This window comes from Phaseolus vulgaris, chromosome 4, assembly GCF_000499845.2.
Source record: "Phaseolus vulgaris cultivar G19833 chromosome 4, P. vulgaris v2.0, whole genome shotgun sequence".
NCBI classification, from domain to species: Eukaryota; Viridiplantae; Streptophyta; class Magnoliopsida; order Fabales; family Fabaceae; genus Phaseolus; species Phaseolus vulgaris.
In genome coordinates this window covers 4,109,772-4,135,932 of record NC_023756.2, presented here as the reverse complement: position 1 = coordinate 4,135,932, position 26,161 = coordinate 4,109,772, and the positions used below count along the sequence as shown (strand labels likewise).

The window sequence follows — 26,161 nt, the reverse complement described above, 5'->3', positions numbered from 1 at the left end:
GATGGAAATGATTGGCAAGGTCATAGACATAATACTTCGACCTGATAGTTTAGTATTTTATGTTTTTGATTGGTTAACAAATTCATCCACATATATGAAGATTATTCCAGATGAGAGAAGAAAACCAGGTCAGCGGAAGCCGTATGAAGATTATTACAGAGAAAGTTGGGGACCTATTGCATAAATGGATCAGAAAGTGAAAAGATTAGAGTGTTTTCTGATCAGAATGGGCACTTAATATTGAAGAGAGGAATTCGAAGCAGCGTTCTTTCCTGCATCAGCAGCACAGTTGGTGTGTGGGATTGAGCCATCCAGGGGGAGTTCATATTTCACTAACTCTCTATAGCTGCAGAGCATACAACAATATATTTATTTGTTGACAGGTAATATAGCATGAATCATACGAGGAATGCAATTTAAGCGTTCCATGGACTGAACCAAGCGAAAACCTCCAATACAGCACTATACTTTATGATCGAGATTACTGCAAGTATTTTAGAATTATGAATAACTAAAATGCAAGAAATAAACCAAACAGAAACATACTGGTAAGAGCACAATTAAGTGAAGTGTTCGAAGATTTGTCGTACAAAATTATAAGAATAAGTTCAAGTGTTTACATCAATAGCCGTTAGCAAGACATAAATAAGAATTTGTTCACAACAACTGATAAAACACTTGACAGTTGTGACTAGCCTAAGACAAAATTGGCCAAAACTTGACTCGTTCCCTACATATAAGAAATATCTGCCAATATCCCACCATCTCAAAAAAAATTGTCATTATATATGATTTAAGTTTACCTTACTTTACAGGGATTCCTGAAGAAATGCAAAGTTTGGAGTCTGCTCCACCACTGATTACACTGTCGCCTTTCCACCAATCAGCGGACAATACCTGAGTTAAACAAATGACAATTCTATTAATAACAAATTTGGCTACTCCGGAGCATTAAAAAAATGCTCAGCGGTGGAAAGGTATTATTTTCATGCTAAAACATGGAAAGAATATTTTATACCTTATCACTGTGTGATTCAATGACAGAAAGAGGCCACTGCAACATCAATGGAGAAAAATCAGGAAAAAGCCCAAAGATGGACATGTAATCAAACTAGGAGAAAAAATAGCTTGGTAGAATAAAGATATATTACCGCAGTTCTCAGATCCCATAACATAACTTTCCCATCATAGGATGCAGAAGCTAAATGAAACCTAGATTGATCATGCCATTTGCAGGCCGAAACCCAAGACGTATGAGAAGCAAACTGAAAAACAGGAGCAGATGTGCCTGCAGAGAAGAAAGATTTTTTTATAAGATATTATCATGCATGTGATTCACTATCGAGGTGTGAGAAAAATGACAAGTGGCTTTGTTTAACACACACCTGGCTTACGAGGATCCCAAATCCTAATGACAGGGTCAGAACCACCAGCAGCTATCAGAACAGAACCTTCCCCACCAATATCAATGCAATTGAGAGCCTTCCCACAAAACTGCACATAGAAGACAATCTAATCTAAAACATTGATTTTTTTAACTATGCAAAAATAAAGTAAAAGAAGGTATAAGATTAATCCCATGTGTATAATGAACACATTGGGTTATCTATTTATACATAAGAAACATACAAAATATATGGGTTAAGACTGTTACATCCAACACTCTCCTTCATGCTGGTGCATATAACTTATATGTATCAAGTTTGTTACAAATATAATTAATTCTAGGGCCTCGTAAAGATTTAGTGAAAATATCTATTAATTGATCATTTGAACTTAATTCATATCTCAAATCTCATATCTCAAAATGAGAGTTTAAACTTAATTCAACCCTGCAAAATTGATTTGTATGATAAGGCTCTTACCTACTTAAATTTTATTTTAGTCATATCTCTAATCAATGTAGGATTAAATCATCACCTTGAGGTTGCAATTTATACAACCCCCAAAGAGGCGACAACTTAGATGGACTAGGAGTGACCACAACTTAGGCGGACTGGTCTTGACAGCAATTTAGGCATGCTAGTGGTTTCAGTTTCATTCTTCGTTCCAATTCCTCTAGCACAGTAAGCACTTAATTATGTTTTGGAAGAAAAAATTACCGTATATTAAACATACTTATCCTAAACTATGTATAAACAAGGTCCAAAGCCAAGATTGCTTCATAACAAGACAACTTTGGACTACCAGAACCAAGTAAAAACATCATAATCAACAATCGACTGGGGAAAAATGTAGAAGATCTAGTACACTATTATGTAAAAGTAAGAACTAGACAAAACTTATCCAAAGAAACAAATAAGTTCAAGCCACAAGAACAATTGATTACGAAATGACATTTTTTATATTCATGGAAAGAACAGGAGCAGAAAATTGATAATTGTGCAATAAACCACTTCTAATTTAGTTACCTGACTATACACAAATACTTACTTAACGACTGAGCATCTAGTGGCATAATGTCAGTTTTATCTAAAGAAAAAAAAAATGAACACTTCAAATGTGTACTATTTTAAACAAAACTGGGGCATTCATTTTTCAACTTACTATATCTGTCAAGTTTTTTCCAGTCTCCACATCCCATTTCCTAATAGAATGATCCCATGATGCAGAATATATTGACTCCCGTTGTGGCCAAACCACAGAAGATACACACTGTGTATGGCCAACAAGGGTAGTGAAAGCCTCTCCCTACAATACAACAGATGAAAACTTATTTGTCAAATGTCAATGAAAACTAAAGATTGATACGTCAAAAGGGAAAGGAAATAAGTTAACAACAAAAGCTACAAGGTTTTAATTAACAATTTTACAGGTCTAAAATAATTTTTAACATAAGTTTGAACTTGACTCGGAATCAGATGGTCAAATTTCTTCTAGAATAGTTTCAAAAACATCTTCCTTTATGGCATCCAGCCTCTAGTGCCAACATACATAGTAACCTTAGTACTTTGCATTCATCCAGTTGAAAACAGATGCAGCAAGTCAGCATCATCCTTAACTTTTTACTATTCCATTCATCAATTACAACACAAAGAAGAGTAAAGTGTCATCTCTGATGATCCCTTAGAAGTTAAAGTTAAAACAATACAATTTTTTTGGAAGAAATGTGACTACACAAATTGCACTTTCAACAGCACAATATAAATAATAAGGTGTAAGGAAGTTCTACAAACCTCTACTTGAGACTCCTCAACTTGACCTCCAATTTTTCTCTTCTTAGACACTAGGTCATCTTCTGCATTAAAGTCATTAGTTTGCCATAGATTGATGGTGCAATCCCAAGAAGCAGAACAAACCTATGCGTGAGACAAGGAAGACTAATGTTACAGACCATTATTACTCTACTTATAAATCAAGGACAGAAGGTGGAGAAAAATAGAAAAGAAAATACAAACCATTTCTCCAGAAGTCTGTACTGCAACACTCTGTACAGAAGACTTATGACCACGCAAGATTTTGTAAGCCCTGACCCTCATGGGATGGTTTGCAGTCTCCTCTGTATTGATCTTTTATACAAAAGGGAAAACATAACATAATAAGCATAAGCACAGCATAAGAAACTGTAGTTTAGCAGCTTTTCTTTTAGTTACCTTCCATAACCTCAATGTCCGGTCTTTTGAAGCAGTAGCTACCGTAACAGTTTCGAGACCTGATTACAGTACAAATATTGATATCTTGGACCAATTCAATCATAACAATATACATACATTACGCAACATTAGAATTACACAGAAACAAGCACAAATGTTTCAACCAGCTATTCCCACTAAAGCACAAATGCTTCAACACATAGGATCATTCAATCCAGTATGTTTTCTTTTCTTCTCCATGTTACTTTCTAAGCACATAGCCACACAAACATGTATATATTTTGCATTTTAGTTCAATCTTACAATTTGTGTTAATGAATCCCCCCACCCCCCCCAACCAGGATGCCTTCGATGGTAGGTTTATTTTTCTTATCCATGTTACTTTCTATGCACATAGCCACAACACAAACATGTATATATTTCTGCATTTTAGTTCAATCTTACAATTTGTGTTAATGAATCCCCCCAACCCACTTCTCTATTCAGAAACTGAAACTCAATTTTGACTAAAGTTGTAATTTTGCAATATAAATGAAAGTATTTTTTGAGGAAATTAAAGCGCATTAAAAGACTACTAAACACAAATAAAGCATAATATCCCAGACCTACAAAGGAATGGTGAAAGAATAAAAATGTAAATAGCAAAATTAATAGAATGCCAAGGCAACAAAAAAAAATAGCACTGGCAATCAAAAAAATGGACAGAAATAGAGTTTGCAATATGTAGGAGAATATATTTGTCTTCTTTACCTTCTGGATTGATGACACTAACAGAGGTTATCGCGTCACTGTGTCCCTCCAATATATGAGTACATAATCCAGCACCTTTCCATGCCCTAAAATATAATTTAATCATATAACGGTGGAAGCCCAGTAAATGAAAAAGTAATCAATAATAAAATATGCCAATAATTCTAAAAGAACAATACTGGGTAAGACTCTTATACCTCCCAAAACCATCATAACATCCTGTCAAAAAGAACCTGCAGAAACAGTAACACTCAACTTTAAATTCTTAGTGAAGGACACAGGTAAAAAGCCATTCCACTCAGTAAAATAGAACCAAAACTATTATTATATCGAAAATTACAAAGTGACAAGTTAAACAAACAAAAAGTATTTACAATAACAATCATCACTAATCCAATGGCCAAAACTCTAAAGAACCTATTCACAAAGAGGGTTAGGCAGTTAGTTTCCTCTGACTACTCCCAGTGTCACCATCAACCACAATGCAAAATAAACCTCAAACAGTGACCTCATGAATTATAAAAAAAAAAAGGCTTTACAATAACACTCGTTAACCCAATGGCCAAAACTTTAAATAACCTACTCACAGAGAGGGTTAGGTTGTGTCCTACGGCTACTGCCAGCGCCACCATCAACCACAATGCAAAAGTAAACCTCAAACAGTGAACTACTGCTTCCAATCACTTTTTCTATCATCACTAAATATCATTAACAAATTGATTGGAGTCAATAAAAATCAATCACACTGACTTAAATTCAACCTTGATAAAATCTTTCACAAACAATGTTTGAATAAAAACTGTGCCCCATACAAAATAATGGCATGTTACAGTTGCTAGCATTACTGAACATAAGAGCTAATATAGAATACATTAACACAAACTAAGATTTTTATTAAAAGACTGAAAACACTCTACAAGTCTTTAAAAGCATTTCCACCAAAATGACACATTTGCAAGCTTACCGAGAAGAAGAACCATCAACAGCACTGACCCAGTCATCATGTAAAGAAGGGTCTTCCTCCTTTCGTGGGGCCACAGACCTTGTGTACTCAATTTCCAATATCCTTTCCTATAAATTGACCATTCAAAACAGTTAGCTTCCTTTCCTATAATTGATCACTCAAAAAAGTTAGCTACCTTTCCATAATTGATCACTCAAAACAGTTAGCTATGATCATATTACACCATAGCAAAAGGAAACAATGGTTTGTTTCCTATGTAAATAAATAAAGACAAAATAAATTGATAATTATTGTTTGTATACCCAATTTCTATCCCAGAAGTTTCAACAATTTCCTTGCAATTAACCAAGTGGCATAAGGTTGTAGATTATTCAATTTCCCGAGATTTGAAACCTCAAATTTTGTTCAATTTGAGATCTGCATTGAATTTACATAACTATATGTTCATGATTATCATTTACCATGTTTGAAAAAAACATTGATTGAAATGTTGAATAAGCTCATAGGAACCAGTTATCTTAAAAAATCAACCTTGCAAACCAGCGATGTCCAACTGAGTCACAATCAATCAATACAGTTTAATTGTCACCTAGCACTGTTACAGCCATACTGTACAGACGCAGCCTGAACTACCCCATTTTAGCAACTAGTATACTACTATATTACGGGCTACACACAGACACTACTTCCATCACAACAAACCCATAATCCACTGCATCAATGCAATTGATACACAACCACCATAACAAGCATAACATTTACTTAATTAATATAACAAATTGATGCTGTCAAAGTGAATCCTAAATAAAAGCTACAAAACAAAAATGAATCATTGGAATCCAATAGACAAATCAAGCACTTCTAATCCTACTTATCTAAACAAGTAGTTCCCCAGAATAAATTTCCATTCCATGTAACTTGACTCCCAACAAGTCCATAAAAAATGGGTAAACAGTCACTTTGGTTCTAAAAAGAGTAATTTAGTGTCACTTAGGTCTCTAAAAGTATTAAAATCTAAAAGAGGCAAAAAGTGTAATTTTTCTATCACATTGGTCTTGTCATTGGAAAATCTCCGCTAAAGTTTACATTTATACCTACATAACACTATCATTTTGGTCTTTAGATTAAACCAATTATTGTAATTCTAATTCTTGAACTTAACACTGTCAATCATTTTAGTCGCTGAACTTAATCAATTAATCTCATTCTAGTCCCAAACTTAAAGGCTTTGCCATTTTAAAATAACACTAACCCCCTTGTTTGACTGAGAGGAGGTGGAAATTGAGATTATATGGTGTGGTACAAGAAGGAAAGAAGAAATCATTTAAAAAATGGAGGCACCCAAAATACCATTTCTCACATATTTCCAGTGTTATCAGAATCAAACGGTTATTAACCCAGTCAAGGTACTAGATCAGTGGAACACTGGTTGAAACAGGGGTACTAGTTGAACTGCATGACCCGGTATATTATTGAATATATAATTTATATCACAAAGAGTACAAAAATATTTTTTGTCATCCATTTTTTAAAGAGATGCACTGGTGTAGTGACTATGTTGATCTTAAAACACCCATTAGCATGGGTTCAATTCTCTCTCCCCAATAAAATTTTGATTTTCCTCTACAGTATATCTTATGAACTAATAAGAAAGTAGGAGGGCATTAGAGATGTTGGGCAGATTGGCATGAAGAAAATAACAGGCATAACTGAGTGTTGTAGTAGGCAGACTGATGTGAAGCATAGCAGTTAGAAGAGAGGTGCAGCAAACTACCTTGGACGACATTAGACCAGACCAGAGGCTCACCAGTTTTATCCGGTTCAGAGTGAGGTTGATGAGGTATTGCCAACTTCTACTCATTTCCCCATCTCTCTCATCTCTTCTCTATTTCTCTTCGACCAAATGCTATAGATTTCTACTTTATTTCTTATCTATTTCAATTTCTACTTTACCAACTTATTTCTTTCCTACCTAATTCTCTCCTTTCCACTAAACAAAGTATAAGTGTTTAAATTCGGGAACTAAAATGAGAATAAGATTAAAATTACAATAAGTGTAGCATATAGACACAAACATCAATGGGCAGCTTCGATTTCTATCCGGAAAAAACTCGCATTCTATTACTACAAACATAAAATAAATGTGCATTTTCACTTTCTGTCATACAGACAATCATACAATTGTAAAGATAAGTAGAACATGATTTGTAATCGTTTTAAAATTATTACCGCAGAGATTCCCTTGGCGAGAAGAAACTGCTCGAGCGACATCCGCACGAACTCGCCATCGATCAAAAAATCAAAGGGCTCAGGCTCATAATCAGCATCTGCAAAAATCAACCACCAAGGAATTTCATCAATAGTCTTGAATTAACCAAAAAAAAAGAGCACGGCGGTGTTTGAAAATGAGATAATAAATGAAATTACCGTTGGATTGAATGAGTGCGTTCACGAGAGAGGATAGGCCGAATCGAGTGAGGTCTGCAGGGATTGCAATGGCGGAGGACGGAACTATGAACGGCGCATTCAACTTCGTCACGAACCGCACTTGGATCCTCCTCGCGCTCCCTTCGCCACTTTCTTCATTCATATTCATCTTCGCTTCCTCTTAAGCTCTTTCTTCTGCAAGGTTAAGGAGAAAACGAAGAGCGTGAAAAGAAAAGCGCCAAGCGAAGAGGAAGAAGAAGAAGAAGCAGCAGAAGCAGAAGCAGCAGCAGCTAGGGTTTAACGGTTTTCAAGTTAGAATGTTCAGTTGCTGCGAATGGGTTTTAGACAATACTATGCCGTTTTGGTAGATCATATAACCAATATTTTATTATTAATCAAAAAATATAAAAGGAAGAAAATATTTACAAATAAAACGAGAGTCCCACTAAAATATACAACTTCTTTTATTTATTAGTTATTTATATTATATATATTGTTTATAACAATATATCTTTTTGGAGTATCAATTTTATATTTTTTTATTTTTAATTATATTTTAAAATTTTAAAAAAAGTCTACAACAATAAACAAAAAGACACATATTTAAAATTTCTATTTAATCCTTAATTATATTTTTTTAAAAATATAAATAAATTGTAGTGAGGAAATTTGTGTACTCATTTTATATTACTATTTTATCATTAATTATATTTTAAAATAAAAATTATAACAATATATATATAATATTTTTATTTTATTGTGTTATTATGTTTAAATTAAAAAAATAAAAATAAACTATCTAAATATTACATGCGTTTGTTGTGTAAACATTTAGTATTTTTTAATCATCACTATTAATATTATTTTTTATTAAAATATAGAGAGGCACACAGTATTTTGTATTATAAAGAAAACACAATTTGATAATTTTTAGATATTATCTTTTAATTAGATAATTAATTTTTTTAATAAAAATTTATTTACTAAAATAAGTAAATGAATGATTTTTTTTACTGCAAACTAACTAACTAACTTTTTTCAAAAAAAACTACCACATAATTTTCTCAATATCATTTTTAGAAAATTATATGTATTTTCTAAATGGTATTATTTTAATATTTTTAAATGTCATTTTTATAACTTTGAAATGCGAAACGTAAACATATTGAAAAAATTACTAAATGAAACTCGAAATGAAGAAGTTAAATTGATTTGAAAATGTATGGGACACTAGTACAAACAAGTACATTAACGACGGCTATTAACCATTTTTGTAAGTGAAGGGGATACAAATACGGTTCCAGGAGGAATGTTTTTGTATATCGTCTTTTTTTAAAATAAATTAGGGTTCACGTAGGTGCGGAATGGTTTATGGAGGCGAAAATAGAAAGTTGGAGGCACGACACGGTGGCATGCACGGGCTCATGGAGAAGACGACAGTTGATCGCGTTGAAGGAAGAGGGTGACGTTGGTGGACGCGTCACGGTGGCGCTGGCTAGAGGTGGCACTAGCTCGCGGAGCTTCAGAGTTGAGATTGGGCGGTGTCCGTGTCGTTGGTTGCGGCAATCCTGGGCGCGACAGTCACCGTGGAATGGCGTTGGTTACGCAATCCAGGTCACGGCGGTGGGTGCAGAATGGCGTTGCTAAACGTCGAAGAAGTGGCTCGGAGCGCCGACGCAACGTGGTGGTGCCGACGAGTGACTATTACGGGGCGGCTGTGGGTGAGGAGTGGAGAGGGAAAATACAACAGTGGTGAGTGAGTGAAAAAAGAAAATTAGAGAGTGAAATGTGAGTGAGAGGGAAAGAGAGGGGCTAGGGCGTGGGAATTGGAAAGCCATACATATGAAGACGATTCCAAAGATAGCCGTCTTTGTATCCACACTATCCTAACATATAAAGACGGTTCAAAATAACTGTCTTCGTATCCCCTCACAAATCTAACATATAAAGACGGTTTCAAAGGGAATCGTCTTCATATTTACACATAGCTAACATATAAAGACGGTTCTAAATAAAACCGTCATTACAAATTCCAAAAATTTTAAAAAAATTAACGAAATTGTCACTGTCTTGCTTATGACGACTGTTCTTTACAAACCGTCTTTATAAGAGAGTCGTAAATTACGAATTTTGCACTAGTGGGATAACCCGTGTCAAACGTTGGGGAATCAAAGTCATTCAAAGTGAAAAAATTAATTGCAAAAGCAAATTAAGCTTTCAGATTGTCAATGATTTGGACTTTCACTTTATACTACTGGCTTTATTAACATTTCTCAACGTTGAGAAAATTTAGTAAACTTTTTTTGTGCTTTGTATTTTGAAAATCTAGTAAATTATTAGCACTCCATATTTTTAAAAACTTGTATAAATTTATATTGTTGGTCAAATTAATGTTTAAGTTCATTTATTGATTGGAATCCTACTACAGCATCCATGTAATATTATAGTACTTTGAATTTTTGTGTGTAATGTTATAGTAGTTACTAGTATGTTTACTTATGTTCATGTTAAACTTCTACATGTCTGTGTTTGGTATGAAAAATTTGAAGTTGAACTAAATGTGTATTATGAAAACTTCTAGGCATTTGGTTGTGGATAGGATATACAAAATTAATTAGTCACAATTTGGTTGAATGGTTGCATGGCAACATGCTATTGTTAAACTTGGTCCATTAATAAAAGTAATGTAAGTTTTGTTTGTATTTATGGTTTAATATTTTTTTATTCTATTCATATATAAGTTGAGAAAAAAAATGGTTTTCTATTGCATATTTTCATTTTTAAATCAGTATTTTTGTTCATCTTATCTTAGACAAAGTTAAATGAAAAATCTCCTACACTATTATAGTTGTTTTGTCATACACACCAATGAAAGAAGGATAAAACATGGGTGGATCAAAGATCAACACATGTGGATTTAAGTCACAAATAAGTATGATATGTCAATTTGTCTAACATTAGTATCTTTTTTATATTTTTTGTCAATGTGTTACCATTTTTATTTGATGTTCATAGGCAGAATATAATCATGCAAGGGAAAAAGCATCCCAATCAACATATGTTAAAGGAGTGTCTCCACCTAATGAATTACAACTTTGGTGTAAAGTTGTCAAAATTAACAAAGACAAGGTGTATGAGCTTGGACTTGAGTCAACAAAAGCAATCGGGAGACAATCCTATCATGTGATTGTGTTAGAATGTATGAATTAAACAAGAGGGGGGTGAATTGTTTTTGTAAGATTGGAAGAGAGAGAAAAGATTTGTAAAATCAATCAATTGATTTATCCGTTCAACTGGATTCTTTAACAAATTAGCAATTCTTTAAGAAAAATCAACCAATTGTTTTATCGAAACAATTGTTTGTTTAATGCAACAAAATACACCGAACAGTAAGGAAAGAGAGATTCACACAAAGAGATTTATACTTATTCACTCTTAACCAAGAGTTACATCCAATCCTCAGCTAACCACTAAGAATTCGTTATGCAATCAAAACCAGATTACAAATCACACAAAAAAATGTTGATATTGAACCCCTCAAGAACACACAACATTTTTAGCCAAACTCACAGTTTCCATAACTAATTTCTGAAATTGTTTTACACATAATTACATATTCAAATGAAAGAAATGGAAATCACCTGGACTTTACAAAGTTGTTGAACAATATAATAGAAAACTCATATTCCTACTTCACACACAAGCAATGATCAAAGACTCCAATAATAAGTAAAAGCTCTTTGATCTTCTCTTGAAAAGTTTTTATAAAACTCTCTTCTTATTTTTCAAATGATAAAAAATCAGCCTTTATATAGACTTTAGGAAGTGATTAAAACTATTTGATTATTAATTGAAATAGTTAAAAACAGTTTGAAAATCCTTAACAAAATTATGTTAAAAACACTTGATTGATTTTTAAAACAAACTAATTGATTTATTTATTTTTTTTAAAGACATCACATAAAATAGTCAATTCATTTATCGAAATAACAAACTGTTTTGGCTTTACAAAAAAGACAAAAGAAAACAAATCATTTTTAAAACCTTTCAAAAACACTAAGTATAATTCAATCGGTTGTCAAGATAAATCAACCGGTTGAAAAACTTGTTGTAGTCACCAAACTTTAAACATAAGCTCTTTCAACTAACTTAAATCACGAAACAATTAACTAAAATTAACACAGGTTTTAGAAAATAAAACTTTCAAAAGAGATTTAGAATCAAATGAGCTTGGACCATAACTAGGTGTAAATTAACAATTCAAAATCTACTAAACAACATACACACAACAACATATTATACATATTCATTTGTGAAGGTAATGAAGGACAATATTAAACAGTTAACAAATAAATGACTTGCAATTGAAATAGAAATGAGTGGCCTTCATGATAGAATATTCAATAACAAGAGAGAAATTTCAACAAAATAACAAAATGCTACATTTATTGATGAAGAAGATTGACTTTCAACCTCCTCAAATATGAATTTAAACTTTATTCTCCTTACTTAGATTTTGTGTTTTTTATTATTGTATTGTTTGCATTGAATCTCATCAATTTTTTTGGATGTTTTTATTATTTAAAAAATGTTTATGTAAAATTAGTATTATTATGATGAAATTTTACAAAGTAGTCAATAGATATATAATCTATCAAGTTTATATTTTTTGGAAAAAAAATTAAAATTAAAAAAATTAAAGTATTTGTGATCGATTTAGTGACGAAATCAAAATTTTAAAATCAATCATTAAATCAGTATTTGTTGGTAGTCATTATTTTAATCACTGATTTTGGTTATTCAGTCACTAAATTCAATTGCATATTCAATTACATATTTTAGTTATAGATTCAATTACAAATTCAATTCAAATTTTAGTCACATATTTAAGTTACAGATTTTAGTTACAAATTCAGTTATTATTTTTAGTAACTGATATTAATATTGACAAATTTGGTCACTAAATTCAATCAGTAAATCAATTACCATAAAAAAATATTGATTGATGCTATTTAGTTACTAAATCGGTTATTATTTTAATTAGTGAGGACTATTTTTTTATCACTATTCATAATTTTTGTTGTAATAAATCCAAATATTTTTTTTTAACGAGTAACTTATAACATTTTGGTTTATTAGTTCGTTTAGTTGTTTTCAAAAATACGTTCAGACAATTTTAATTAAATCAAGTTTTTTTTTAATTTAATCTGAGATAAGTAATTCATGTTTTTTAATTATCATTTATTAATAATCATTTTCTAAAATCACTTTACTTTTGAGGTTAAACAAATTCACTCTATATCATATGCTATTTTATACAAATTGAACTTAAAAACATATTTAAATATTATAAGTTTGAGTTTTAGGTTATGATAAATATATAGAGATTTTTCATTAAACATTCAATAAAAAAATTATTTATATATATATTTTGTTTGATCCACTATTAAACGCTAAACGACATTGTTTTTTATTGGTAGAAACCACAAATGAATACCAATTTTGTGTTTTTTTCCAAAATTTGGAACCAGATAGGAACCTAGGAGAGCATCAAATTTATATTATTTTCATTTTTTTTCTATCTCACACTTATATATTAAAAAATATACTAGCGTTGAAACTAATAATGTGTATAATAAAAATTACAACAATAATTAAATTTTATCTGAACAAAATAAAATAACATAATAAAATACAGAAACAAAGCAGTGTCTATGTTTAGTTCATATTAAAATAATCAGTTTTCTTAATGTTTTTCTGAATTTGGATAACTACCACCTTCATGTAATTTTTCCTAGTCTGTTTTTGCCTTTTATTTTGTGTACCAAATTGAATTATTCTATTATGCATGAAAGCGATTATTTGTTTAATGCAGAACAAAATTGTACTGCTAAACAATTTTTTATGAGATATGCAGTGATGATTATGTCTTATATATGATTAAATTAATTGAAATTTGAAAGCAACCCCATAAAATGGTCCCCTGTTTCCTCTTTCAAAGTTTTGCAACTAAGTTAAAAATTTGAATACTCCATGATTTATGTAGATGACAATTCTATATTAATTTGTTTTCCAGCTATGCAAAGTTTATAAATTTTTCTAATTTACTTATCTCAATAATTAGGAATGACAACAAACAGAACAGGTAGATAATAATTATAAAAAAAAATTCAGAAATAAAAAATAACTGATTACATTTTATATATATATATATATATATATATATTTATATTAAAAAATTAAATACCAACTAATTAATAGCTAATTTGATATTAATTTAAAAAATAATTTGTAATTTTTATTAATAAAAAAAAATATCAATATTTTTTTTCTCTAAATTAATATATGATTTAGTCCACATTTAATAATTAGTTATTTTTTGTTTTTAAGATTAATTTTTATTTAGTGATTTTTTTATACAGCATATAAAAAAATCATTGATATTTAGAATACTTTAAAAAAACTAATATAATCATTATCACATAATTCCTTTCCATATTTATTATAATTTAAAAAAATATATATTTTGAATACTTCCTAACACAAGTTAGCTTTAAACATACTTATAACAAGTGAACTTATAAATGTATATTCATTTTTTACCTAATAAATGTATATTAGTTAATTATTAATGTATCACATTAATAAATCTTTTATAGCACATGACTTTACCCAAACCCTTAATTATTGAAAAAGAAATAGATTCTCTTATCTATTAATTTGGCAGGAATGGTATTATTCAATATTAACATCTTTAAAACCCTTTATATTAATGTCCTAGCAATTTTTTAAAAACAGATAACATGCATAAATATATTTCTTAATTCACTGACATATCAAATTAAGTCTATTCAATGTAGATAAAATCATGCAACTTTGTCACTGTATCAAACATTTGTCTTAACTTTACTTTCATCTATGGAGGCAGCACATGTTCATGCAATGGGTTGGTTGGAATTGTAATTTGTTATGATAGTTTATTTTCATTTTCACTAATTTGTTGGTCAACACCCTTGGCTTTGAATAAATGGGTTTTGTTTATTTGAGGATGATAACTTCATGTAATAGACATATTTTGTCTTCATACTAGGCCACAAGAACATGCCATGATATATGAAGACAAGTAGTTGCAGAAAATGGTAGAATCAAATTCTTCTTCTTCTAAGGTTTTCAAAAATCTTGAGACAAACTTAAGTTTCACAGTAGTGTACAAGAACATAGAGAATCTGCATAGCAAGGAAGAACTATAAGGATGGCAAGGCCACATGTAATGGTTGTACCTTACCCAGAACAAGGGCATGTGATTCCTCTAATGGAGCTTTCACTGCTCTTGGTCAAACAAGGTATAAAAATAACATTTGTGAACACCAAAGAAAACCATGATAGGATCAAGAGTGCACTTCCATGTGGGGATGGTTTATTATCTCAAATGTCTCTAGTGTGGATTTCTGATGGATTGGAATCCTCAGAAGAGAGGAAAAAGCCAGGAAAATCATCTGGGGCAGTGTTGAAGGTTATGCCAGAGAAAGTTGAGGAGCTAATTGAATGCATCAATGGATCAGAGAGTGAGAGGATCACATGTGTGCTTGCTGATCAGAGCATTGGATGGGCACTTGATATTGCAGAGAAGAAGGGAATCAGAAGAGCAGCTTTCTGTCCTGCATCAGCAGCACAGTTGGTGTTGGGATTGAGCATACCAAAGTTGATTGATAATGGGATCATAGACAAAGATGGTGAGTTCATACTTCTCTGATTCTTTGCTTTATTGTTTATTTTTCTTCTTTCTGAATGATATTGATCACACAAATCAAGTTATTCAACATAAAGAGTTTCATGAGTAATCAAGTAGTATCATGTCATGCCATATTGAAAAGATATTATTCCTCACAGCTAATCTACTCACACCCATATAACTCACATGCATTAACAATGTTACTTAAATGTAACACTCCTTTATTTATGAAGAAATTTCCAAGATTTGTGAACTTCATAAATTGATGTTATATTAGCTACAATTAGCATGGTTTAGCAGAAAACTTTTCTCATAAAATGAAACCACAATCAAGATATGTTATATTCATTAGTATTCATGTCTTACTGAACAATTAAATCATTCAGGAACTCCATTGGAAAAACAGGTGATTCAACTATCCCCTGCAATGCCAAGTGTAAGTACAGAAAAGCTTGTATGGGTTTGTGTGGGGAATAAGACTACTCAGAGGCATATTTTCCAACTCTTGGTAAACAACATAAAGTCCACACAGAAAACTGAGTGGCTGCTTTGCAATTCAGCTCATGAACTTGAGTCTGCAGCATTTTCTATGGCTCCAGAGATCATACCTATAGGGCCACTTCTGTCATGCCATCAGCTTGGTCACTCTGTGGGCAATTTCTGGACACAAGACCTTACTTGTTTGAAATGGCTAGATCAACAATCACCAAACTCAGTCATATATGTTGCATTTGGAAGCTCTATAAAATTTAGTCCTTCCCAGTTCCAAGAACTGTGTTTGGCTCTTGAACTTTCCAATAGGCCTTTCCTTTGGGTTGTGCAACCAGAAGAGTCAAAAACTGAATACCCAGAAGGATTTGTAGAAAGGGTGGTGGACCGTGGAAGAATGGTGGGTTGGTCACCACAGAAGAAAATTCTGAGCCATCCTTCAGTTGCTTGCTTCATAAGCCACTGTGGTTGGAACTCCACACTGGAAAGTGTCAGCAATGGGATCCCAGTCTTGTGTTGGCCTTACTTTGCTGATCAGTTCCTGAACAAGAGCTATTTTTGTGATGTTTGGAAGGTAGGAGTGGGGCTTGAACCAAATGGGAGTGGCATGATCACACAAGGTGAAATCACAAGCAAAATTCAGCAAATTTTGAATGATGAACAATTGAAAGCAAGGGCTAGAGATTTCAAGGAGAAGGTTCAAATTTGCATTGGACAAGGTGGTATGTCAAACAAAAATCTAGATAGCTTCATCAGCTGGATAAAAACTTAAAACGAGTTAAAAGTAAAAAGCATTTTCCAAATTTAATTAACCATGGTTTCAGAATCCTTTTCTTTTCCCTTATGTGTGCTTCTGTCTGTGTTCAGTTGTGTTACAATAATAAAATCCCAGAAGACATGAATCATCATGTAGATGCCATAATTTGTAACCATGAACTCATCAACTATATGAGTAAGTCCACTATAGTCTACACCATCATATGTTATGGATACTGAAATTTATGCACCTACTGAAAAGTTGCCAAGTAGCATCGATTTGAACACCATAAGATTCTGATGTTTATTGTTCTGCCACTCTTGCAGCATTGGCTTGCATATAAATTTCAGTATTTGCTTGTTTAAGAAGGCAACTTTTTTCTCTTATAATTTCTAAAATGTGTTCAGGATCCAACCTTTTTTGTTCTGCAATATGCCTATTGATTTTCTTAAAGCTTTAACCACACTTAAGATTGAAATATGTTTTGTTCAAGATGGACCAATTTGATGGGTCTAAGATCAAGCCCTTGTGCTAATTTGTCCAAAATTGACTAAGGATCTATTTGATAAGATTCTCATAAGTATTTCTAGAAAAAAAGATGAAATAATTTTGTTCATAAATCAATACCCTGTTTGGTAGGAGCAGAAGGCCCATCAAAGACAATATCTCCCCTTGCTGATTTCATCTTGAAAATCTTATGGCAAATTCTTCCTGCATCATACCTAAACTCTATCATTTTTCAAAAAAATTAAAATTACCCTTTATTCTATATTTAAAAATCTGAAATTCAAAAAATACAATTTAAAAATCAAAATCTCATTCTGAAAAAGTAATTCTGAAATGCAAAAAATACATTTCGGAAAAGAAGATCTGAAACACAAAATTTGAAAGTGCATTATGAAAAAAAAAATTATGAAATTCATAAATGTGTTCTATAAATACCAATCCATAAATATATTATGGAAAAGGGATTCTAGAAGTTTTTTTTTTATCTGCACCTCCTTTTATTTAAGGTCATTTACCTCATTTAGAATTTCTTTAGAAGGGGTACTTCCATCATTCCACTGGCACATTGGGTGCATATTTAAATTGACATGGTGCAGGAAGAATTTTCAAAATCTTATTCTTGGATTGATCCAACATTTGGGCTCGGATGACTCCAAACACGGATGACTCTTTCTTCCTGCACCTCCATATCTTCTTCTACTACCTCCATACCCAACATGAAAATACATTTTTTTCCTTTTTTTGTCACCCCATAGAGTAGTTTCCAGATTATGTAGTCCGGAAACTCATTTAAAAAAAGATTTCCAAATTACATAATCCGGAAGCTAAATAAGACTTTTGGATTATGTAATCCAGAAAGTAATCATGTAATTGAAAAAAGGCTACCGGATTATGTAATCCAGAAGGTAATTACAAATTTAAAAAATGACTTCCGGATTACGTAATCCCGAATACTTATAGAGGAGCATTTTTGGAAATTTGAAAATTTATGGAGGTGAGAGAAGAAGGTATGGAAGTGCAGGAAAAAACAGTCAACACGGATAAGGTCTTGAGCCCATACTAAAACAGAATCCTCTCTGATTATTTGGCCACTGAGTCTGAGAGCCATACATGTTTCACAGGCTAAATAGAAATCTCTTAAAAAAGCATTATATGACCAAGCATCCAAACTTGGACAAACTAATATTTGGTCATTTTGGTTATGCAAAACTCTTAGTTTGCTTCTTAAATTGTCACAACCTTTGTGCTCTCCAAACATCTTTGTCTTGTTTTGCACAAATATCATTCTTCAAAGATGTTACACACAGAGTCTCACATACACCTGCCCAAATTCTTGGAATTTTGTTCATGTATCTGTTTGATAACTCCTTACCAAATAGTTTTGAGGTGAAATTTGAGAAAAGAGAATCCTATTTAACCCTCATTGGTGAGACTGTGTTTGACAGAGAGAGCAAAAGTTAAAACTGAGCAAAGACAACAACACAGCACAGAAAGAGAATTACGAGAAGTGATGCAGATTGAAAAGAAACATGAGTATATGAACTAAGCTATCACTCTGTGGTGTGTGTTTCACTTTTTGTTGTGAGGGATGGTGAGGTCCATTCCCCTTCCATGCTGTAGGTTCTGTTTCTAGAGTGGTACAGGTTTGAAGAGTTTTTGGTCTGGCAGGGACCACCAAGTGTTTGTTCCTTTGCTTCCTCAGTGTTTCAATCTCTTTCTTTTCTACCATTTTTTCACACTGCAATGTAGATGCAAAAGCATGGTTTGAGATGAGCAGTGACCACTGCTCTCTCACCACATCCCCACCCCTCATAATAACTTCTAACAACTTCTCTACATTCACTGCCCTTTCATAATCAATCAATGTCCCCTTTTGTCACATTCTGCTCAAAATCATTGCAATCAAACACAAATCAAATTTCTTAAATCAAGAAAAAGAATCAAGATAGATTATCATATGTGGCAGATAATTGTTTAGACATCAAGTTTATACTCAATTTGTCAAGTTTCATTCATGCTTAACATGATACTCTTTAATATAAAAAGTAAAAGAGAAAGCAGAAGAAAGAATTATCAAAACAAAACTGATTTTTCTTCTTAGAAAACTCCATTTTTATCCCTGAAAAATCAATTTTGTTTTTCAGATTAGAAAAGTAAGTATGGTGTTAAGAAATGACTAAGTTGTTCCACTTCTGATAAACCAGTATGGTCATTTTCATTTTGTAGAAATTAATGAGTGATTCTAAATCTCTAAAAGGATCAAAAGAATGATTTATTTAATTCTTTCCCTTCATTCTATCTGCTGTTCTTTTTCTTTGTTCATCCTAAAAGAACATCAGCATGTGACCTTACCTCATCTTCAACTGTTTCAACAATAATCTCTGTGACTGGTTTAAGATCCCAAGATTTTTGCATCAATGATAGCCTTCATGTTCTTCTGTGTTTTATTAATCCAATGGCACTAGTGTGGTGTGATTTAAATATTACTTGTTTGTCTAAATTCTTTGGTAGCAGTTTAGTCTACCACCTTATTCAATGTGTGAAGATTCATGAACAGTCATAGAATAAACATAAATGGAACAAGGTACAAGGCAAAAAAAAATATCAGTACAACACAAATTTATTGACATGATTTGATTTATGACATCTATTAATTGTTATTCACAATCTCCATCAATGCTAAGTTACTTATTTTTAGTTTTGGAGTTTGATTTTAGTATGATAAAGAAGAAGACATACAAAAATTGGATTAATTATTTGAGATTCCACATCGATTAAAGTTGATGAGAATTATTTTATTGTGTATAAGCGGATGCAAATTTCATCCCATGAACTGGTTTTATGTGGTTGAATAAGACTTAAAGTCCACTTTGTAATATTGTATCAGAGTCATTTCGAGCTTATCGTAGCGAGTATTTGTTGGACTTATCGTGTCAGCCGCTATCGGACCGTTATCGGACCACCCATATCTCGAGTGTGTTTTGGAGATCCAACATCGAGAAACTCATCCCATGAACCGGTTTTATGAGATTGAGTTAGGTTTAAACTTTATAATATTTAATTTGTAAAATTCTACACATTGAGAAATCTTCTTCATTAATTTTAGTTTTCTCTTTCTTTTTCAGAAGAAAACATGGACCATTACCACTCTCCATCTTCCAACAGAGGCAAGCTAGCATTGTCACCATTTTTTTCCAGTATGAACCATAACCGGACCACTTTCATTTGTAACATGTGAATGCCTTCAAAAACGAAACTTCTACAAATGCATAGTGACAAACTTTACAATTATATGAATACGTCAAAAGATTAGGGCCCTCAAAGGATAATAATATATGTATAGATCAAAATTTAATGCACTTTTACTGGAGTTTTGCTTAGAAAATTAATTTGTGTACAAATCAAAAATTCTATGGTTTTTGTTTTAAATTAACTTATGTATAAATTAATTTTATCTTCTCAATGAAGTTTTTCTTCTTCTTAATTTTAAATTCTTAGTAAGGAAGGAAATTGTCACACTTTCCATGATATTTTGTTACACACATGTATGATTTATTGGTGAAGTCAATTAAACTGATGGAAAGAAATAGAAAGTTAAAACTCGAAAACTTTCTTCCTATTAATGGACATAATTTTTTATCATATATATGATAAAAAATTATTGAGAAGAAAAATTCTCTATAAAAGTGACCAATTAAATTTTCTAACATCTAATGATCAACAAAATTATTACCAATATATAGTTAGAAGAAATTAAAACATAATAACACATACATCTATCAATCTTATCCTTCCAATCAAACATTAATTTCTTTTTTATTTATGAGTTAAATATATATTTTGTCTTAATACCTTCACGTGATATTGATTTTCATTCTTCGTCCATATATTTTATATCTCTGGTACACTTGTGATAAGGAAACATTGAAATGAATCCTTATCAGTTTATTTTCTACGTGACAAACAAATTAGTATGTTGTTAAAATATTTCATGTTAACTCGTCACTAATATAAATATTATAATACAATAAATTTTAAAAATTTGTTTATTTATATAAAAAAATAAAAAATAACATTGAGAAAAGATATATTTCAATAAATTTTTATTATAAGTATCAATAAATGCTTAAATTTGGACTAGAAAAAAAAAACAAATTTTATATATAAAAAAATATTTAATTTAACTCTTTATTTTATTTATTTAATAACGAGTGATCTTCCTACACTAATTAATTAGTAATAAGGTAACCTTAATTGATGAAAAAAAAAAATAAAGCAAAAGACATATTCCCTTGTGGTCTTACTCTCTTTAAGGCACTATGCCCTTCTTCTCCCATCTCTTTGGATCCCCACTGAGTTATCTCTAGTGTTTATCCTCCAAAAATACATTGATAAAGAGAACAAAATGTGCTCTTTTTTTGTCATTGTTCCAACACATAGGACAAAAGAAATTCCTTTGAGGGATAAACAATATTGGAGAAAGCAGCACCACATATTATTTAATAGCTTTCCTATACCAAACAGTGTGCATGTCAGTGAACCAAACAACAATGGCAACAAAATGAAGATGCACACACATATACATACAAAAGGGACAAAGTAGATTGTGAAAAATAGATAACCCACATGATGTTTTCAAACCATTTTTGGTTTAATTAGTTTTTGATTTTGAGCCAGATTTGTTAGTGAGCTGGGAAATTTTACACACACAGAAACAAGTAACCACCCTTCAATCTTGGCTTTTGCACATGGCTTCGTTCACTCCATCACTCAACATCTCAACCTCATCACAACCACACCATCTTCATATACATGCAAAACTTATTAATGTTTTTGGATTCACTCACACATATTCCTTTAAATACACTCTTAAATCTAATTATTTATGTTGGGTTTTTCAAGAAAAAAAATGTGAAAAATAAGTCATTAATAAATTCATAATAAATAGTTCATGGGCCTTTTCTAGTAATATTTGGATGATTAAAAACTTTCAAAAGAAAACCATAACTATTGTAATCTTTTTTTGTTCAGCATCCATATTTGTTATTTTCTTAATATAAACATTGATTCCCATTTTACAAAGATTGTAAATTATGTCAAGCATCATATTAGTTTATGTTTTTTATTTTTAATGTTTTAACACTACAACTAAATTTTTTATTTTTAAATTAATTTATATAACTGTTAGATAGTTTCTAAATTGTTATCTAAATCAGAATTTTTTACCAAATTTAGAATCTAAATAATTGTTAATTAAAATTTAGTAGTTAATTAAATATCAATTTAAAAATTATTTAATAATAATAGAAATTAATTTAAGAAAAAAATTCTAAAATAATTTTTAATTTAATTATTATTATAATTAATTATTTTGGTATAAAAATTAGTTTTTTTTATAGGGTAAGCAATGAAATGTTTTATACCATAAATAAACATTTTAGGTCTAGGATTTGTTTAAAACAAAACAAATGAAACATAAAGAAACTTGAAAATTACACTAAAATCACAATTTGTAGGTTTAAAAGAAGAAAGCAATTAATGAATTTGAATAAAACAAGAAAAAGTGGGGTGATGTAAGCACAGAAAAGTGTGTGAAACAACTGTCCCCACAAAGCTGTGAATGGTTTTATAGTGAAGTGCATCATAAATTAGAAAGAGTATAATGAAGATTATAGGTAGGTAACAGTGTGGAATGATGTAATAAAGTTTTGTTGATTACATGAAGTGATGAATAAGGGTGTGTGTGACAGTGTAGGTGTCAATGTCACTCAGATATTTATCTGAAAAAATGAAGAGTGAGAATGATGAGGGCATGCCACCCCATAATTCCTTGCAGAATGATGCAGCTACACATATAGCTCCCTGCAGTGACTGTCTCTGTGAGTGTGAATGTGTCTGTTTTGCTTGCTATCTGCCTTTTCTCTGAGAGAGACTCACATCACTGTGACTCTGTTGCTGCCATGCAATACCCCATCCTCTTAAATGAACATTACCACAGCTACACACTTAATAATAATAACAATACTCAAAAAAGTATATGCAAAAGAATAATATAAGTGCTCTCTTTTCTGTCACTTGCTTACCAACATAACAAAAATATATGTCAAAAACTATGGATTCTCTCACACTGAATTTTTGTAAGAGTTTGAATATAGTTTTACCCTAAACAGTTCAGAATTTTACATTTTATCTGCAATGAACTTTTTCTTCTGATTCCAATATTTTTTTCTGTTTTGTATTGTTTTACAAAACATATAAATTGGTGTGACATTTCATGAATCCCAGAAACATATTTTAACAATATTTTCAAATTCAAAACTTAAATATACTCATTTTAATAGTATTTTTCCAGTTAGAATTAATGTTTAACTTGATTTATAAGCAAACAATCCTGACTCTTAAACATGAGAAAGATCCTGGTGGTTTATTTTACCTTTCTATGCAAAATTATCAGAAAAAGTTAACCCTAATTAAAGAACAGCATTGAAAGTACTAGACAACTACATTTTAGTTTTATGGACTTTTTACAGTGTAATAACCACTGGCTACCAAGTTGAACTTTTGTAAGGATGAGTCATCTAAATCGAACAGTGTAAGCATCAAATTCAAGCTCCATGTGTTTCTGGCAAAAGAAAACAAAAAAAAAAAAACAGTATTATGAAGAGAAAAGAAGTTTACTTAAAAATGAGTACACTGTACTTAACTCTAATCAATGTTTTAATCAAAGAAAAAGTGCTTAAAATTCCCATTTGACACAAAACACTCCTTTCTTTAACTGCTTGTAAAATATGCAATAAACAGCTATTGGTGTTTATAGGTCAAAATGACTGAACCATGACTGTCATCAATCAAAAAAAAATCTATAATTTATAACTGCAACTATGCTGTTTACAATGAGGGAAGATTGAAGAAAACCATCCAATGTTACTGCTAGAGAAACAACAAAAAAATAGAATAAGAATGGTTACATTACATGCATTGGATTTCCTTTACAAAATCTGAAATTCCCAACCTTTTTCCTTCTCCATTTCCCCATTCAAATTTCCCTTCTACCATAGTCCCTACCCAAATCTAGTGAAAATAAAAAAAAATCATGAACCCCAGAACCCCAAAAGGCCAAAGATCCTTTCTTTTTCTTTTTCATCGATGAAAGGACAAAACAAAAACATTTAAAAGAACCCCAAAAGAATAAAGAGAGTGAAAGTGAAGCTACTATAGCAGCAGAGCATGTTCATCATTCTGGGTGCTGCTGCTGCTGCTCCCATAGAACTCAATGAGCTTCTGAAGGACCACCACGCGTGTCCGCAGCAAGACGATGTACTCTGCGGTCTCCTTGAAGAGCTGGTCGGGTTTCACAGCCTCTTCTTCAGTGTTGGTTGTTGCAGGAATGAGGTTCTTCAAAGCCTCAAGCTTTTGTGACAGTTTTTGAGACTTTTTGTGGCAGTTTTCATGGTTGGAGGAGGGTTTGAAGGGGTGAATTGTGGTGATGGGATTTTGGCCATGTGGGTGTCTTCTCCTTCTTGTTGTTCTTGTTCTCTTTGTGGCTCTTTTGAGAGAGAGTTTGTAACTGTGCCTTGTGGTTGTGGTCATGGCCACACAGAAGAAGAAAGAAAGTGTTTTTATTTTTTGTTACAGTTTGGGTGATGATCAGAGAAGAGGGGGTTCTGGGTTTAAGTACTGAGGCTTAAAGAGATTGCCACTTGATGGTGTTGGTTACTACAGAAATGCCACTGGTTTTTTTTTTTTTTTTATAATAATCAAATTTGTTGAGAATAGGTCAAAAAAGAAACATCATGTGTCAATTGATCATGTGCCAATAAAGGATAGGATCCAAAAATATTAGGTGTCAAGTTTTTGTTGTCACACCATTTTTCTTTATTGTTCTTAAAGAAAATTACATGAAAATGTCACACAATTGAAGCATATGTTGGTGCAAAACCACCAATTTGGTGAAACATGCATTGCTAGCATGAAATTTAATTTGGAGAATTTTATTTTGCTTGCCCCAACCAACCAAATATAAGGTCCATGGCAATGAGTCCTCACTCCTTTGGTGAAACATGCATTGTTAGCATGAAAAAATGTGGGACCAAGGGACATAAAGAATGGGATATTTCCATGAAAGAAGGGTATTTTGGTAATTTCAGTTGTGACTCCAAATGAAAAAAGAGAAAGCGGGAAGAAGAGAGGCACAACTTGCGAGCCAGCCAGAGAGGCAGAAAAGCCTGCCCTTCTGTAACGGCACATGTGAAGGTCCCGGCAACTTCACATTATTTTTAATTACCCTTTTACCCTCCCATCATATCATCAAATTACACTACATTTTATCAAAATTAAATTAAATCAATTATATTATGTATAAATTAATCTTAATTATTTCTATTTAACAAAATCACTTATGTATCAACTACACCCTATTAGTCATATAATGATATTCGATATTTAATAAACTAAAAATACAATTAATTAACTCCAATGCATGTATATATATTATGTAGGATTTAAGATTTAGAATTTAATGTTTAGGGTTTATGATTTTTTTTCATTATTTTTAGATTAAATCTAGTATAGTTTATTAATTATTTAACCATCGATAAAAGAATAAAAATAACACATTAAAAAAAATCAATTTGTTCATATTAAAAAAAATAAAGAGTGTTAATATTTTGATTTTTTTTTTAATCAATCAAGAATAAAATATTATATTATATTTAAATATCACATCAATGTACACAAGAGTTTAAGCAAATTATTCTCAATCTCAAATGGTAGAATTAGACTCGCATACTTCTAGCACATTCTATTCTCAATTTGTTACAAATCACTCATTGTTTTGACACTTCAAACAGTAAATAAATTAATATTTTAATTATACTTATTTTATATTTTAATTTAAATATTAATATATTATTATGAGGAATTTTCAAATGAAAGTTTTTTAC

General features: G+C 31.4%; 3 protein-coding genes across 3 annotated transcripts; 1 reads left to right on the top strand and 2 right to left on the bottom strand.

Moving 5' to 3' along the window:
• Nucleotides 1-23: 23 nt before the first annotated feature.
• Nucleotides 24-8,081, bottom strand: LOC137836961 (ribosome biogenesis protein WDR12 homolog). The gene is made up of 14 exons (XM_068645772.1): nt 7,735-8,081; nt 7,537-7,634; nt 5,308-5,414; nt 4,541-4,576; nt 4,344-4,429; nt 3,594-3,652; nt 3,399-3,509; nt 3,177-3,299; nt 2,548-2,691; nt 1,386-1,494; nt 1,152-1,288; nt 1,019-1,054; nt 804-897; nt 24-346 (listed from the first exon to the last, which is right to left on the bottom strand). Exons 1-13 carry the CDS (start codon nt 7,901-7,903, stop codon nt 805-807), a joined length of 1,308 nt encoding a protein of 435 aa, XP_068501873.1. The 5' UTR covers nt 7,904-8,081; the 3' UTR covers nt 24-346; nt 804.
• Nucleotides 8,082-14,667: 6,586 nt separating this feature from the next.
• On the top strand, nt 14,668-17,004 carry LOC137836959 (UDP-glycosyltransferase 83A1-like). Its single transcript, XM_068645770.1, has 2 exons — nt 14,668-15,467; nt 15,853-17,004. Exons 1-2 carry the CDS (start codon nt 14,987-14,989, stop codon nt 16,725-16,727), a joined length of 1,356 nt encoding a protein of 451 aa, XP_068501871.1. The 5' UTR covers nt 14,668-14,986; the 3' UTR covers nt 16,728-17,004.
• Nucleotides 17,005-24,431: 7,427 nt separating this feature from the next.
• Nucleotides 24,432-24,809, bottom strand: LOC137836617 (uncharacterized). Its single transcript, XM_068645280.1, has one exon. The coding sequence runs from the start codon at nt 24,807-24,809 to the stop codon at nt 24,432-24,434; it is 378 nt and encodes a 125-aa protein (XP_068501381.1).
• Between the last annotated feature and the right edge of the window lie 1,352 nt (nt 24,810-26,161).